Raw genomic sequence first — 14629 nt, 5'->3', positions numbered from 1 at the left:
TGTGATTTCCCTGTCGGGAAAGGTAGAATTATGTGCTGAGGGCCGCAGAACGAGTCCGGATCGGGTGCCTGACCTGGATTCTCTCAGGTGCCTAGCTTGCGAAAGCCGACGTGCACACCACCCAGACAGGTGTGCAGGGACATCTCCCTTTTCTCCAGAGTCATTGACATCTGCAGGCCAGTGGCTCCTCTGAGGCTGGGAACCGTATCTCTGTCACCTCATTTCCCTTTACCTCACCCCATACGTCTGGGCCCCTCGTCTGCAGAGAGGTGATTTAGCTTCACGGTTGACCCAGAACATGGCTAGGACACAGTCGGTGGCAGTCATTTGTCTTTTCCCTCCATGAAATGCTGTGTCCTCCCAACAGTGTTTTGGGATTCTGTTTACCGTGGCTGAAGGGTTTCTGATAGTTATTCCATGGAGTCCCTACCACAGATCTGGGGGGGCTGGGAAGCCGTCTGCAGAACTCGGTGACTTGAGCCTTCTGTAACTCGTGCAGGAGGACTGGTGGGGGCAGGAGGCAGGAAGTCTTCGTAGTCTGCTTGGCATGCATTGTGACACATGAGCCACAGCGTTTCAACTGGGGCAAAGGAGCAGGGAAGCCAAGGAAGGAGAAGGTAGACACTGTGACCTCACAGATGGCCTCAGACAGCAGGAGTCACAGGGCGGGCAAGGTGCCGGGTGGCAGAGTCCAGCAGCTGTTGGGGAGGCGGACGCCCCAGTCAGGACATTTAGTCAGTAAACAGGTGCCCGACAGTATTTCTGACTTTCAATTGCATTTTGCTGAGCCTTGCTTGTGTTTGCAGCTACAGCACTAAATTGATTTTTGACTCTCCAGCTGAGCCCAGGGGTCCTCTCTCCCAGAGCTAAGAAGGAAATAGGCTCATACTACACTGACATGCTGGAGCCTGGATCTAGGAGTCAACCTCCCAAAATGCTAAATCCCGTGGTAGGAAATGTGGCCACACCACCATTGGTTCAGTTGGTGGTTGGGGAAGAAGCTGGAAGAGCAATCCTGGGACGTCCTGACACAGCTCCGCATGTCTGTTGATGGTGGCATCTACCCCCAAGAGGATGCTTCTGGAGAATTCTATCAGGAGAGGGCTTGGTCACACTCGGTGTAGAACTTCCATGGAGTGTGGGAGCCGAGGAGACACAGGGCTGCTTCTGCACCTTTGTGAACACAGAGTGCCCGGACTCCACAGAAATGACTCTCCAGCTGGAGCGAGGCCCCTGTAGCTAGCTGGTCCCGGTTCTGGACATTTGTGAAGACACTTTCATGTGAAGAGTCAGACTATTGTGCATGCACAAAATTTCAGAACACTGACATGAAGAGCTGCTCGTGAAGGTTATGCACATCTATTGCTTTCAGATAGTAAGTGGAAGATAAGTAAATTACCCCCAAATAGTAGATAATGAACCCATAGAACATGTTCACTCTCAGACCCTGAAAATGGTCTGGCTGGAAAAGAAAAAAGTGGCTGAAAGAAGGCTTTACATCAATTCTAGGACAATAAGCTAGTTAACAATAGGTAATAAGATCTGTCACGGAGGTCTTAAGGGTCCATCCCTAGGACCACATCATGTCATGACATCCACCAGCCTGTGGGAGGAAGAGTGAGGCAGCAGAGTGAGAAATAATGTTCAAAAGCAGTGTGGCCAGGTCACAAGGCCAAGGCCTTTGGACTTGACTCCTCAGCAGGTGGGAGTGCTTCCCCTCTGACTCTGGAGGTTGGCTCTGAGCTTCCGAAGGGAACAGTGGGAGCGGCCACAGCTCCCTTCTCCCTGGGCCCCGAGACACTTATCAGGGAGGCCCTTCCTGCTCTCCACCCCGTCAAAGAAGCGTTTTGGCTGGCCACGATCTCCCAAGGCAGGAGCTAATCTCTTATTGTTTTAGAATTCAGCATTCAGAAGATAAAAAGGAGTTCCCTCTGGGCCTTTTATCATGGCTTGTGTTAGCCAGGCCCAAATTCCAGAACTTTCTCATCCACCTCAAAGCCCTCAACCCTGACTAATTCAGCGTAGGTAGGCTATGGAAATTCTGTTGAGGTCAATACCTACTCTCCCCCAGAAGGCCGTGTGTAGACAGGATGTGGAAAATGAGGAGGGGGAGAAGGAGGCCTGAGGGAATCCAGCCAGAGCATCTACAGTGATATCTGGCTGGTCAGGTCTCTTCCTGTCCCCTGACCGGGTCCTTCCCTACTGCGAGGCCTTCTCATTGCTTCTTCCTCTTTCATGGAATCATTTCTTGCAAGGAGCTGACACCAAACCTGAGCTCTAATCTTAATTCAGTGGTTATAAATCCAAGATAAAGACAGGGAGAGTCCTCTGAGGGGAAAACAGACTTTTCAAATCAGTTCAGAAATGCCACTTTCAGACGAACACTTTTTCCGGGAGCTGTCAGCTCCTTGGAGGCTCTCATGAGGCTGCTCGGGCTCAGAAGCAGCATCTGCATTAGCATGGTGCTCAGCTGTGGACCCAGGTAGTATATTAATGAGTCCTTTCCTTGTCCTTCCAGTGAGGACCGAGTGATTGAGCACTACAAGAAACTGAACGGCCAGACCAGAGGTCAAGCAATTGTGAAGTAAGTGGCCCTCCCAGTGCTCCTGAGAGCGTGTTATGCCAGGGTTGTTCAGTTCTTCTCAAAGAGCCATACCCCCAGGGGGTTAATGATTCAGTTTAATTTCTGAGTAAATAATTATTCCGAGAACTTTATCATCATGCACAGACATGCAAATATGTACATGATAGTATTTCTGCCAAATAACTACCCTGTTTGTGTGTCTGTGTTGCCTTCCCAGCTACATGAGCATCGTAGAGTCTCTCCCCACCTATGGAGTTCACTACTATGCAGTGAAGGTAAGTGAACGCATTGGGTGAAGGTTGCCAAGCTGGCCTTAAAATTTCTTAAAATTCTCATGTTTTTCTTTTTAATTTCCCTGAAGAGTTTTGGGGGAGTGGAGGTTGGGGAGGGCTTGGTCAGGAAGATTGCGTGCTCGGGGGAGTAGAGCAATGGGGCTTTTCCCCTAGGGTAGTAAGGCTCGATTCAGTTACTCTCCAAGACTCAGGTTCCCTTTCATGAAGTGGGTGTGACAGATCCACCCCCTGTCATTCTCAGGGGGGCCCTGGGAGATCAGGACCCCAGGGGCCCTCAGTAGGAAGATTCCATCTAAATACTTGGAACCAGAAAGAACAAAGACTTCAAGCAGAATTTTCTTCAATAGTGTGACGGCAAGTCCAATGTGACATGGACCCCATTCTAAATTCTCTTTAATTTTATTCATAATATCCAAGACTGAGGCCCCTTCTTTGAAATAATAATCATGTACCCATGCATCCTTTTCTGTGATTTGAAAGGGTAACTTCCCTTCCTTAATTTACTCCAACATGAAAAGTTTAACTAAGTCATTGCCCCTGGACCAGTCAAGAGTGGAAGACACTTCTGAGTTCATGTTAACTTTCGCCAGAAAATCTGAGATTCTCTTGCTCTTCTAACAATTTCTTTTCTCTTGTTTCTGCTCAACCATAGTGTTAATTCCTTTAGACAAGAACCTGGGTCATGCTCCATTTACCTTTGTGTCTCTCGTGACAGCTCACACACTTTGCGTGTCCTTGGGACACATTTGCTTGCCTGTATCTTCCACTAAACCGCAGTCCTTTGATGGCAAAGACTGTGTGTTGTATTCTGTTATGTATTCCTGGAACCCAGTGTAGAGCCTGGCACCTAGCAAATGCTTAGTAAATATTTACGGAGTGTTTATTGGAAACTGAACTGAGTAGTTGGATGTATGCATTTCCATCCTGGGGACAAGTGTTGGAACACTAGTTGTGGAGCCCAGTTCTGAGGCATGTGCAGGAACTCCAGTCCCACCCAGCGGCTCAGCTCAGTATCTTCCAAAGCCTGCAGTGGTGAAGTTCTTCCTAATGTCCTGCCACAGCTCTTCCCACCAGTGGGAGCTCTTAATCCCTCTTCATCGTCATTCACAGAACTCATAGAACCATTGCAACCATCCCTCCCCTTCGCAAGCCTGAACTGCAGTCATGAGGAGTGTGACAGCTCGAACCTTTTGAGCTGATCCCGTATGAGAAAGATGAATTCCCTAAGGAGATTACCCCGCGTAAGGCTATGCCCTGGAACGTGGCCATTGAAGTCAGTGGGCAGCCAGTTGGGTTTTTCATGAAAAGAGGCTCGCATTCCACTGCTGGCTGCCAGTGTAGGACTCACTGCTGGTGAGGGTGATGGAACCCATTTCCACTTTGCCATGCTGTGGCCATAAAGGAAATATAAGAATCCAGCAAAAGTTCCTGACGTTATTATAGCAGGCATTTCATAGAATTAACACTGTGAGTCTTTCTTTGTTGTGGAAATACTCCTTGGTGATGTGCAGCAAGGGGGTCTGCTTTCAAGACTGGGAACCAGGAACTCAGGAGTTCTTGGACCACATTCTCTGTTTGTTCTTAGTTTGATCTCATTTCTGTTACTTCTAGTTAAAGAAGAGATTAAGAAATTTGCTTCTCCAGCTACCCCCACAAAAGTCTTCTAGTTGTTGAAAGGCTGTAGAGACGCATTGATAGACATCAAGATGCATTGAGAGAGATGTACTGATAGACAATTAAGATTGAGATGGATAGGTTGGTGGAAGTGTTTGCAATAAGGCTTCACTTTGCCTTTCACTTGCTTACACCCGTGTTCCATTTCTTTGTCAGCCCTGGAGCTTGACAGAAAGTTGGTCTCTGATGTATGTGCCTTCTGCCTTCCAGTAAAACTTTAGAAACATGCTCACTCCCCCGCAGTGTGTTAGAGACCAGGAGCAGACCTTGTGACTTTCAGAGTGCCAAATGTTTGTGTTTGGGTTTTGGAGTCCCCAGGTATAAGCAAGTGCTCTGCCGCTTGCCTGGAGAAAACGCACGAATCCCATAAGCCTAAACCAACTGTAGGAAGAGCCCTGTGTGGTGGCCTTGTGATTTCACAGATGTGACATTTTGTAGTGTGATGATAACCAGTACCTGGTCGACCTGAAGAGGCAGCAGCAGCACTGGGTGTCCTCTCGTTCTGTCCTCTGAAACCATGGCCGTGCACAGTGGCACTTTCTAGAAACAGAGATTTTATAGCTTAAAATTTTTTTTTAAGAAATCATGTACCTTGAAACTTTTCTAAGATTTCAAAATGTATTTTCTCCTTTATCTTTGTGCTTACCTTGACAGAACACATGCTCACAAGTATTTGAAAACCATAAGCCAGTTTTGAGTTTTCAAGACATCTGCGATGAGGTGTAGCAGCTGACTCATGGAGGAGGCAGTTAGGACAAATCTAGGGAAAGGCTGCTCGATGTGCCCACTCCTAGCTCCTAGCATTGGGGAGCTTTAATTCACAGCTCAGTCACCCCAACTTACAATCTGGTGCCAAGAGGTCTCAGTTAAAGGAATAAACAGAGGGAACTGGTGTTTCTGATTCAGTCGCCAGAATGTCTAGGCTTCCGTTCTGCTACTTTGACCAACAGTGCAAGTCACGAGATGCTGCCTGCAGTCCTCGCTTGGGGAGCGGGGCTGCGTGGGGAGCCCAGCTGCCCCGCACGGCCCTTGCCCTGCTGGGGCATTTTATTAGAATGTTAACACCTCTCAGATTTTCCCTTGTGCTGAGTGAGGGGCCCAGCACCTGACATCTTAGAAAGAGAACAGAGGACAAGGCATCTGCTACTTACTTGTGAAATGGGGAAAGACTGCGGCTGTGCTGCTGGTGAGGGGCAGAGCTGGGTCCCCAGCCCAGGGCACGTGCCCAGTCACCTGCTCCTATAATTGAGCATCATTTGATGGCCAGGCACATCTGTTAAGGTAAAAAGTGGAGAGAGATGGGCTCCACTCACTTCAAGGAATTTGCGTTTTCCCCTATCTTGAGACGAACCAGGAGATTTGGTTAGTATCTATCCCCTCGGGCCCCATACTGATCCATACTCCTTTTGGTGTCCTAGGACAAGCAAGGGATACCATGGTGGCTGGGTCTGAGCTACAAAGGAATCTTCCAGTATGACTACCACGATAAAGTGAAGCCAAGGAAGGTAAGTGTGCTCTCCTCTGTGAGAGGAGAGAGGGGCAGGTGGAGAAGTGAGTGAAATGTTATGCTGAGCAGCCCGAGGGCCTCTGGGCTCACCAGGCCCTTGATGCTTTGAGTGCATACAATTTACCGTGCAGAGATCCAGTCTGAGCTCCCTGGGTAAATGGTTTTTTTTCCCCCTGTCACTAAGGAAACCTGAGCAGTTATAATTATTTAAGGTAAGGAGACTGGCTCAGCTTTCTCAAAGGAAACAGAGGAAAGGACTTTGAGGGATTGTCCTGCTCCTTAATTTCCTGGGGAGCTGTGCCCTTGGGAAAGGAGGGGAACATCACTCCTGAATCCTGAGGCTAATCTGAGTTTTCTCAGAGTGGCGTGTGTGTGTGGGGGGGGGGGGTGTGTGCACACATGCATGCATGTGTGTAGGGGAGCTAGAATAGATTGTGGGTCAAAAAGAGGTGAAAAATAAAGAGGCGTGAGAGGTATTCCTGCAAATCTGGTAAATATTTTGTCATGTATTAGAAGTGATCAGAAATCTGGAAAAAATAAGGTCATTTGCCAAAAAGAAGGGGAAACAGAGAGGCATCTGCAAAGTCATTGTAAACACAGAACAGAATGTCTGAAGCCGGTGCAGGGCTTGAGTTTTCTGTTTTCTTTGACACACATTCTTCAGACCAGAACAAATTGAAAAATTATAATGGAAAAATACCTCTGAGGCGAGAGCTGTCATTCAGATTCTCTGGCAGAAGATCATGCAGAGAAGACGGTATGCAGTTGAAACCCTGGAATACAGAGTAAAAGACTGTCAAAGCCACACTTGCTTTGGGAGAGAGAAAGCAATTTCAATCCATTATGTCATCCAGATTGCGCTCCAAGCTTCTTTATCCACGAGCAGGATTGAAACCCATACTGCGTAGCTGGGCTTATCATTGTCTATCTGGTTAACATCCACCCTTGGCCAGCTTTTTATTAAGTTGATAGGGGGAAAGTGGCCCAGTGTTGAGGATTTTTACTCAATTCATCAGTAAGTCAGTTAAGTTGTAAGAAAAGATCTTGAGCAAATAATGGGAAGAAATTCTTCTGTGGGAACAGTCCAGTAGGAGCCTGCCTGTTCTGAGAACATTATTTTGGGGCTACCTTCAAAAGCTCTCCAGTTTCTACTCACATCCTGTGAGACGGGAGTGGGTCCTGCGTTCTTATTTCCCCCTCTGTTTTCCCTGGTCACATGGTCTCTTTCTTCCAGTTCCCCTCTGCCTCTTTCTTATGTGGCTTTTTAAGCACCTGTGTTTTTTTTCTTCTCGTGCTTTCTCTTCACCCCTCCTTTTTTTTATCAACTGTCCTCTCTTTTCAACCTGCCTGAAAGTTTTTCCTGCTTGCTAGAGTCAGGAATAAATACTCCCAGATACTTGAACAAAATCCTGGTTATACTCTATCCAGCTCTTCATCACCCACATTGGTGGAAGGCCAAGGCCAACATGGATACTTGAGATCCACAGCTGAGCTCATTAAAATTCAATGGTTGAATTCTCCACTAAGAGCGTTTTGAAAGACATGTTAACAAGTACTCATATGTGTTCCTTTAATTCATTAATATGTTTAAACCTGCTTTATTTCTCTGAGATACTAATGAAGATTGAAGAGGTAACAAGATAATAATTGATGTATGTAAAAAGCAGGGTGTGATACATTCCAAGGGCTTGATAAATTGTAACTCCATAAATTTAGAGTCTCTTAAGACTCTAAAACAGGCTTCAAGGTAAGAAGTAGGAAGCCAGAGGTGTGAATAATCAGCTACTAAATAAGAGAATTTACTCTCATGGGTGGAATTTATCCAGGTCATTTAACATTTAAAAATGTTAAAAGGCAAATATATTTATTTAGGTTGTTGGCTCTACTCAAACTGAGTTATTACTTAAAATAACTTATGCTTCTGTGGCCTCTGAGGAAGTAGTTGTGCCAGTGAGGAACAACCAAGCCATCAGAGTCAGTATTGACTGATTGATTGATTGATTGATTCGTTCATTCAAACAATGTTTATTGTCTGCCTGGTATGTGCCAAACAGACTGCAGGGTGCTGAGCTAAATAAGAAACATGTCATATCCTCAGGCTTGCCCAGGCTATCAGGGAAAGAGGTGTGTGTGATAATTACGTTAGTGGTCCTCAGTGCTAACACCAGAGGTCTCTGTGAGGGTCGCTGGTGAATCAGAGTCAACAACTAAGCTTAAAGAGGATAGATGAGCCTTCACAGGCAGCAAAGTGGGGCTGGGTGCTGAAGGGTGGACAGTTTTGCAGATGGATGGATGGGGTGGGGAGATGTGCAGGCTGAGATACACTTGGTTGTGAAAGAGAGCCTCATGGCCTGATGGGGCTGGAACTAGGGGTGAGAGGAGGGCAGCTGGAGAGGAGGCCAGCAGCCAGGTCCCAGGGCCCTGAAGGCTTTGCCAAGAGGATTTCATCTTCAAGGCAGTGGGATCTCTCAAGCATTTGAAGCGGGGGAATGGCCATATCAGATTTTCATTGTCACAGAAGTGGCTATGTGGAGGTAGGTCTAAGGAATGCAGGATAGGACTTGCAAACCAGGACCTCATTACAGTGGTGTAGGTCGGGGCTTGGGGGTGGCTATCAGTAATAGGGACGGATAAGGGGAAATAGAAGTGAGATGTTTAGGAAGTAGATATGATTGACCAGTTGTGTGGTAAGAGAGGGTAGCAGTCGGAGCAGGAGGAGAATCTAGAAAGGTGCCAGGCTGCTTTACCAAAGCATGGGATATAAGAGAAGGGGCAGTAAGTTCAGGTTGCACATGCAGAGTTTGAGGCTTGGTGGGACATCTGGGTAGCTGAGATAAGTAGGCAGTTGGGACAAGTATGCATTTAGTTGTTGAGTTGGAGCTCAAGAGTATCAAGAACCTCCAACATGTAACTGAACTAGAGACTGAACAGAGAGAAGAAAGCGAGAGGCACTCGGCACATCAGAAACATTACCAGTAGCTGTGAGTAGATTTCAGGTCCCTACTATGACTTGCTTATGAGACAGAGGCAGGTCCAAGTTGCATGGGCCCTGAATCTTATGTAATTTGGGGAGTCCTCTTTAAGAAATGAATGTGCAATCTGAGTATGAAGTTAAGAACAGGCTTTTGAAAGGCTCATAAGGAGAAGAGAAGCCTAAGTTTCATTAGCCCAAGGGGTAGCTGCCTCTGCTAAGACCTGATCTTTGTTACCTGTGAGGCATTTGTTAGTCCCTGTGCTCCCTGCCCGGCCCCACGCACATGGTAACCACTCTCAATGCAGATTCATGCATAAGGTGCCCAAAGTCTGCCTTTGGTGCTCTAGGCCAGTGATGCTTAACCACAGCTGAAAATCAGAAATCACATGAAACCATTTGAACTTGCAGATGTTAGTCTCCCCCAATCCACTCACCCCATCCTTGACCTAGCCACTGAATGTTTAGAAAGCCTCCCAGTTGACTCTGTGTGTAGCTGGAGTTGGAGACCATCACCCAGACATCTGTGCTTCCTTTCCAAACTCAGACTTGGGGAACATCAGTCAGGCTACACGTGTGCCTGGTAGTGCCTCTGTCTGTGAGGAGCCAGGGTGTTCTGAGGCACAGGGCTCAAGGGTGGCCCAGCCCCTTTGAGAAATGGCTCCCCAGGTGGTGCCACTCCCTCTTACTGAGGCCTGGCAGGGCTCCTTGTCTTGAGCCCCCAGCAATGCTCAAGAAACTGGGACTTGAGCCTAGTTCTGTGCACCTAGAGGCCCTTCTGCATCAACAGCTGGATCTGCAGCCAAGACAGAGGTCCTTCCTCACATGTGGACCCAGCTACTGTAGTTGTGTCACGTGGCACCACAATACTAAGAGCCAACATTCAAGTAGAGGCAGTGGCAGGTTGGGCCTGCTCCTTTCCCCCCGGACAGCCTTAGGGCACTTCTGGCACCCTTGGTGTGCACAGTTCTAATGGCACCAGCAAACCATGAGCATGCCAGACAGCTCAGCACCCTCCTTTTGAGAATGTACTCAAGTGTTTCCATATGTTCCAAAAGCAAACCAAACAAAGTGGGTGGCTGATTGCTCTTCGTGAATGGGCGGGATAGTAGCTTATTCCAGGTTCTCTGGTTGGGATGCAGTTTGCCATTCTGGTCACACAGTCTACCCTAAGTTGCTTAATCCTCCTTTTGAAGCCACAGCAGCTATGGGAGACATGGAATCAAGCACAGGGTGCCTAACAGGTGTGAGGGAGAGAGTGTTTTGGGCTCCTTCCAATCACACACCCAATCTGCTGCCTGGGCCTTCTAAACAAATGGGCACCTAGCCTTGTAGAGAGGTACATCCCAGCATGCAGGCTGCTGATGTTTGTCAGAATTAAACCAGCCCCTCTGCTCTTGGGGCACCTGTTGGGAATAGCCAGACACATGGGAATGCCCACTGATAGTGTTTTGGCTTTTGTGTACATTCAGACACTCAAAAGTCAACTTCAGAAGTTTTAGAACTATATGTGCAGAAGAACAGCCCTGCAAAATCTGTAAGATTTTGGATAAAAGAAAATCAGTAAATAAGATTTAAAAAAACTCTACACAGCATTTATATGCTTCAGATTACTGGCCCTTGCTTGCATGTATGAGTTATTTTAAGGCAGAACCACAGACAGTAACTGAGGACAGGTTACAGAATTTCTTATAAGCTTTTAAATATCATGCCATTAACATTCATTAATTCCCTCTATTTTTCTTTGTCACCCAACCATGTTTTCCCTTTCACTCGGCCTGCCTCCCCACTTCTGTGTTCATATACTGACTAAAACTGCTATGTGACACTTCAGAACATCCGTTTTGCTTATCCCATTTCACCTTCTTTCCCACAGTTAGGGTTTGATGGTTTTTATGCACAGTTGTGTTGTATCGGAGTACGGGAATGGCAGTATCTACATGTATAACTGTCTTGGGTTTGCAATGGTGAGAGAAGTGGAAAGAAGGTCAAAGATAATTTTACCCTGTTTGCTCCTACCTGCCAAACTCCATTTTAGCATGTGTACATGTGTAGAATTGTAGTGCTGCATAAGAAATATGTCCTTTATTTCACAAGTGACAGTTTTGTTGGCTTCAGGGAATAATGAAACATTGTCAGATTGACATTTGGGCACTTGAAGTAAATCTTGAGCTTCATCTTAGTTTGCATTTACAGCCAAGCAAAGAGACCCAAGCCAAAGGATGGAAGAAATGGGGGGAGGGAAGGAAGAAGGAAGGAAGGAGCCAGAGACTTCTGGCCAAGACGGTGGCATAGATAAACATGGCTTGCCCCCTCTTACAACCACATCAAAATTACAACTAAATTATAAAACAGCCATAACACAGAACCATCAGAAATTGAATTGAATGGAAGTCTGACAACTATGGAATTAAAGAAGCCACATCCATCCAGACTATTAGGAGGGGCAGAGATGCAGAATGGGCTGGTCCATTATTCATGTGTGGTAGATAAAAATTCAGGAGGGATATCTCGGGAGCAAGGAGTCCCAGTCCCACACCAGGCCCCCCAGCCCAGGGTTTTCAGTGCCAGGAGGATAAGTCCTTACAAGTTCTGGCTGCAAAAACCAGTAGGGATTGAGTAGGTAGAAGAAACTCCTGGAGTCCCAAGCAGTTCCTCCTAAAGAACCCAACATGAATTTACTCAGATTCTCTCTCTCTGAGCTCCAGCACTGGGGTAGCAGCTTGAAAAAAACCAGTGGCATAAAGGGAGGAAGTGAATTATTTGGCATCAAGGCAAGAGCTGGGGAATAGCTTTCTCCTGGACAGAAAGGCAGGGAGAGGCTTTTGTCCCTTTTCTGAACCCACGTCCCACAGAGCCACAGATCCCACAGATGAGTGCCATATCTGAGACTCCATCTCTGGCTAACTTGGTTTGCCCCGACCCTGGAGATTCCCTGAGGCTCCATCCCACCTAACTTACAGTGGCTTTTATTAGCAGTGGCTTTTCCCTATGAATGGGTGGCCTTGGCTTGTGCTTTACAACTTCCTAAATCCTCTAAAACAAGCAAAAGCCAGCTTCAGTGAGCCCCAGGGCCAGCACTAGCAGTAGCCAGCCTAGTTCCACAGCTTGGCTTTGCCTGGGAATCTCCCAGTCCAGCACAAGTAGCAACCATCTCAGATTGCTTTACAGCTCAGACAGGGTACCACTGGGAAAAACACAGGTCGGGGCTGACCTTGGCCTGTACCACTCAGGAAACCCCAGGGCCAGAGTACTCAGTGGACAGCTACAGACCATGTCACAGTACTAGTACCCTGTCTCTGTATAGCTGATATTCTACAGAGGGTAGAGGTTTGTGGTAAGTGGTCACTGCCAATCTTTGCAGCTGAATGGCCTAAGTGAATCCTCCCATTGATTTGCCAACAACGATCAAGGCTCAGCTACAAGAGGAGGGTATACTCAGCCCACATGGAGGGCACTCCTTGAGTATCTACCTTAGGTAATAGGGGAGACTGTGCTGCTGGACTCTATAGAACACCTGCTACATTAGACCATGCTACCAAGATAGGAAGCCATAACAGTTCTACCTAATACATAGAAACAAACACAGAGAGGCTGCCAAAACGAGGAGACAAAGAAACATGGCCCAAATGAAAGAACATATCAAAACTCCAAAAGAAGAACTAAGCAAAATGGAGGTACGCAATCTCTTAGATGCAGTGTTCAAAGCACTGGTTATAAGGATGCTCAGGGAACTCAGTGAGGACCTCAAGAGCATAAAAAAGATCCAGTCAGAAATGAAGGATACACTAATTGAAATAAAGAACAATTTACAGGGAAACAACAGCAGAGTGGATGAAACCAAGAATCAAATCAGTGATTTGGAACACGAGGAAGCAAAAAATCAGCAATCAGAATCGCAAGAAAAAAGAATCCACAAAAATGAGGATAGTGTAAGCAGCCTCTGGGACAACACCAAGAGGCCCACTGTTTGCATCACAGGGGTATCAGAAGAAGAGAAAGAGCAAGAAATTGGAAATCTACTTGAAAAAATAATGAATGAAAACTTGCCTAATTTGGTGAAGGAAATAGACATGCAAATCCAGGAAGCACAGAGAGTCCCAAACCAGATAGATGCAAAGAGTCCCACTCCAAGACACATCATAATTAAAATTCCAAAGGCTAAAGATAAAGAGAGAATCTTAAAAGGAACAAGAGAAAACAAGTTAGTTACCTACAGGGGAGTTCCCATAAGACTGTCAGTTAATTTCTCAAAAGAAACTTTGCAGGATAGAAGGGATTGGCAAGAAATATTCAAAGTCATGGAAAGTGAGGACCTACATCCAAGATTGCTCTACCCAGCAAAGACATCACTTAGAATCGAAGGGCAGATAAAGAGCTTCCCAAACAAGAAAAAAACTAAAGGAGTTCATCATTACCAAACCATTATTATATAAAATGTTAAGGGACCTTTTTAAGAAAAAGAAGAAGATCAAAACCATGAACAGTAATATGGCAAAAAATACGAATCTATCAACAGTTGAATCTAAAAAACAAACTAAGGGAACAAGAACAGAGGCAGAATCATGGATACAGAGAGCGTTTTGATGGTTGCTAGGTAGGAGGGGTGGGTAATGGGTGAAGACATGTGGGAATTGAGAAGTACAAATAGGTAGTTACAGACAGGATAGCCATGGGGACGTAAAGTACAGTATAGGAAATGGAGTAGCCAAAGAACCTGTAAACGTGACCCAGGGACAAGGGTAATGGTGTGGGCATTACCTGAGGGAGTTGGGGGTGCTCAGTCCAGGGAAGCTAAAGGGGAAAAATTGGCACAATTATAGTAGCCCAATCAATAAAATATAATTAAAAACATAAGAAAAATCTTTAAAAATAAAATTAAGAAAAAGGAAATGGAAGAGCCATGTGTATAAAGTGACCACAGTGGGGATGTGCTTTGGGATGGCTATCCCATTGTCTTTGGGCTGTGGTGCCACCGGTACAAGCCAGACTTTTTCCTTTTCTTCCTTAAGAATGTTTGAATGCCTGGCTGGCATAGCTCAGTGGATTGAGTGCAGGCTGGGAACCAAAGTGTCCCAGGTTCGATTCCCAGCCAGGGTACATGCCTGGGTTGCAGGCCATAACCCCCAGTAACTGCACATTGAAGTTTCTCTGTCTCTCTCTCTCTCTCTCTCTATCTCCCTCCCTTCCCTCTCTAAATAAATAAATAAATAAATAAATAATCTTTAAATTAAAAAAAAAGAATGTTTGAATGAAGATTTAGTGATATATATTGAAGAGGCACTGTTTATTAATTCTTGCAGAACTAGGTTCACCTGGGGCAGAGATAAATAAGACTATGAAATTTGTCACTTAGGGCTCCCTCTTTTAGAAGTGAACTTGCCTTCCTTAGGTGAAAGCCTGAGAATGTTCGAAAGCTCTGACCTCTGGGACAATCTGACCCTTCTTTGCAGCACAGGACCAGAGGCGTTGGGAGGTCAGCCTCTCCCACACTTGAGACTCAACTCCCCCACCAGTTCCAAACTGAGCTGCATTCTGTCGTACCCTTATAGTTGGCCCTCTTCAAAAACACCGGCTATCTAATCATCAGAAGTCATTAT

The 14629-nt window shown here is 46.2% G+C and overlaps 1 protein-coding gene across 12 annotated transcripts in view; it reads left to right on the top strand.

The window, feature by feature from the left end:
• Nucleotides 1-14629, top strand: part of FRMD4A (FERM domain containing 4A) — a 584868-nt gene that overhangs the window by 483429 nt on the left and 86810 nt on the right. For all 12 annotated transcript variants that reach the window (XM_036023926.1, XM_036023890.1, XM_036023900.1 and 9 more), the window contains 3 exons: nucleotides 2519-2584; nucleotides 2802-2859; nucleotides 5970-6056. In XM_036023926.1, the coding sequence (XP_035879819.1) occupies nucleotides 2519-2584; nucleotides 2802-2859; nucleotides 5970-6056 (211 nt within the window). The remainder of the gene's footprint in view (nucleotides 1-2518; nucleotides 2585-2801; nucleotides 2860-5969; nucleotides 6057-14629) is intronic.

The sequence above is a fragment of the Phyllostomus discolor genome, chromosome 1, assembly GCF_004126475.2.
Source record: "Phyllostomus discolor isolate MPI-MPIP mPhyDis1 chromosome 1, mPhyDis1.pri.v3, whole genome shotgun sequence".
Lineage (NCBI taxonomy): Eukaryota > Metazoa > Chordata > Mammalia > Chiroptera > Phyllostomidae > Phyllostomus > Phyllostomus discolor.
Note: the sequence above shows the minus strand (reverse complement) of the source record. Positions and strands in the feature narration are given on the sequence as shown.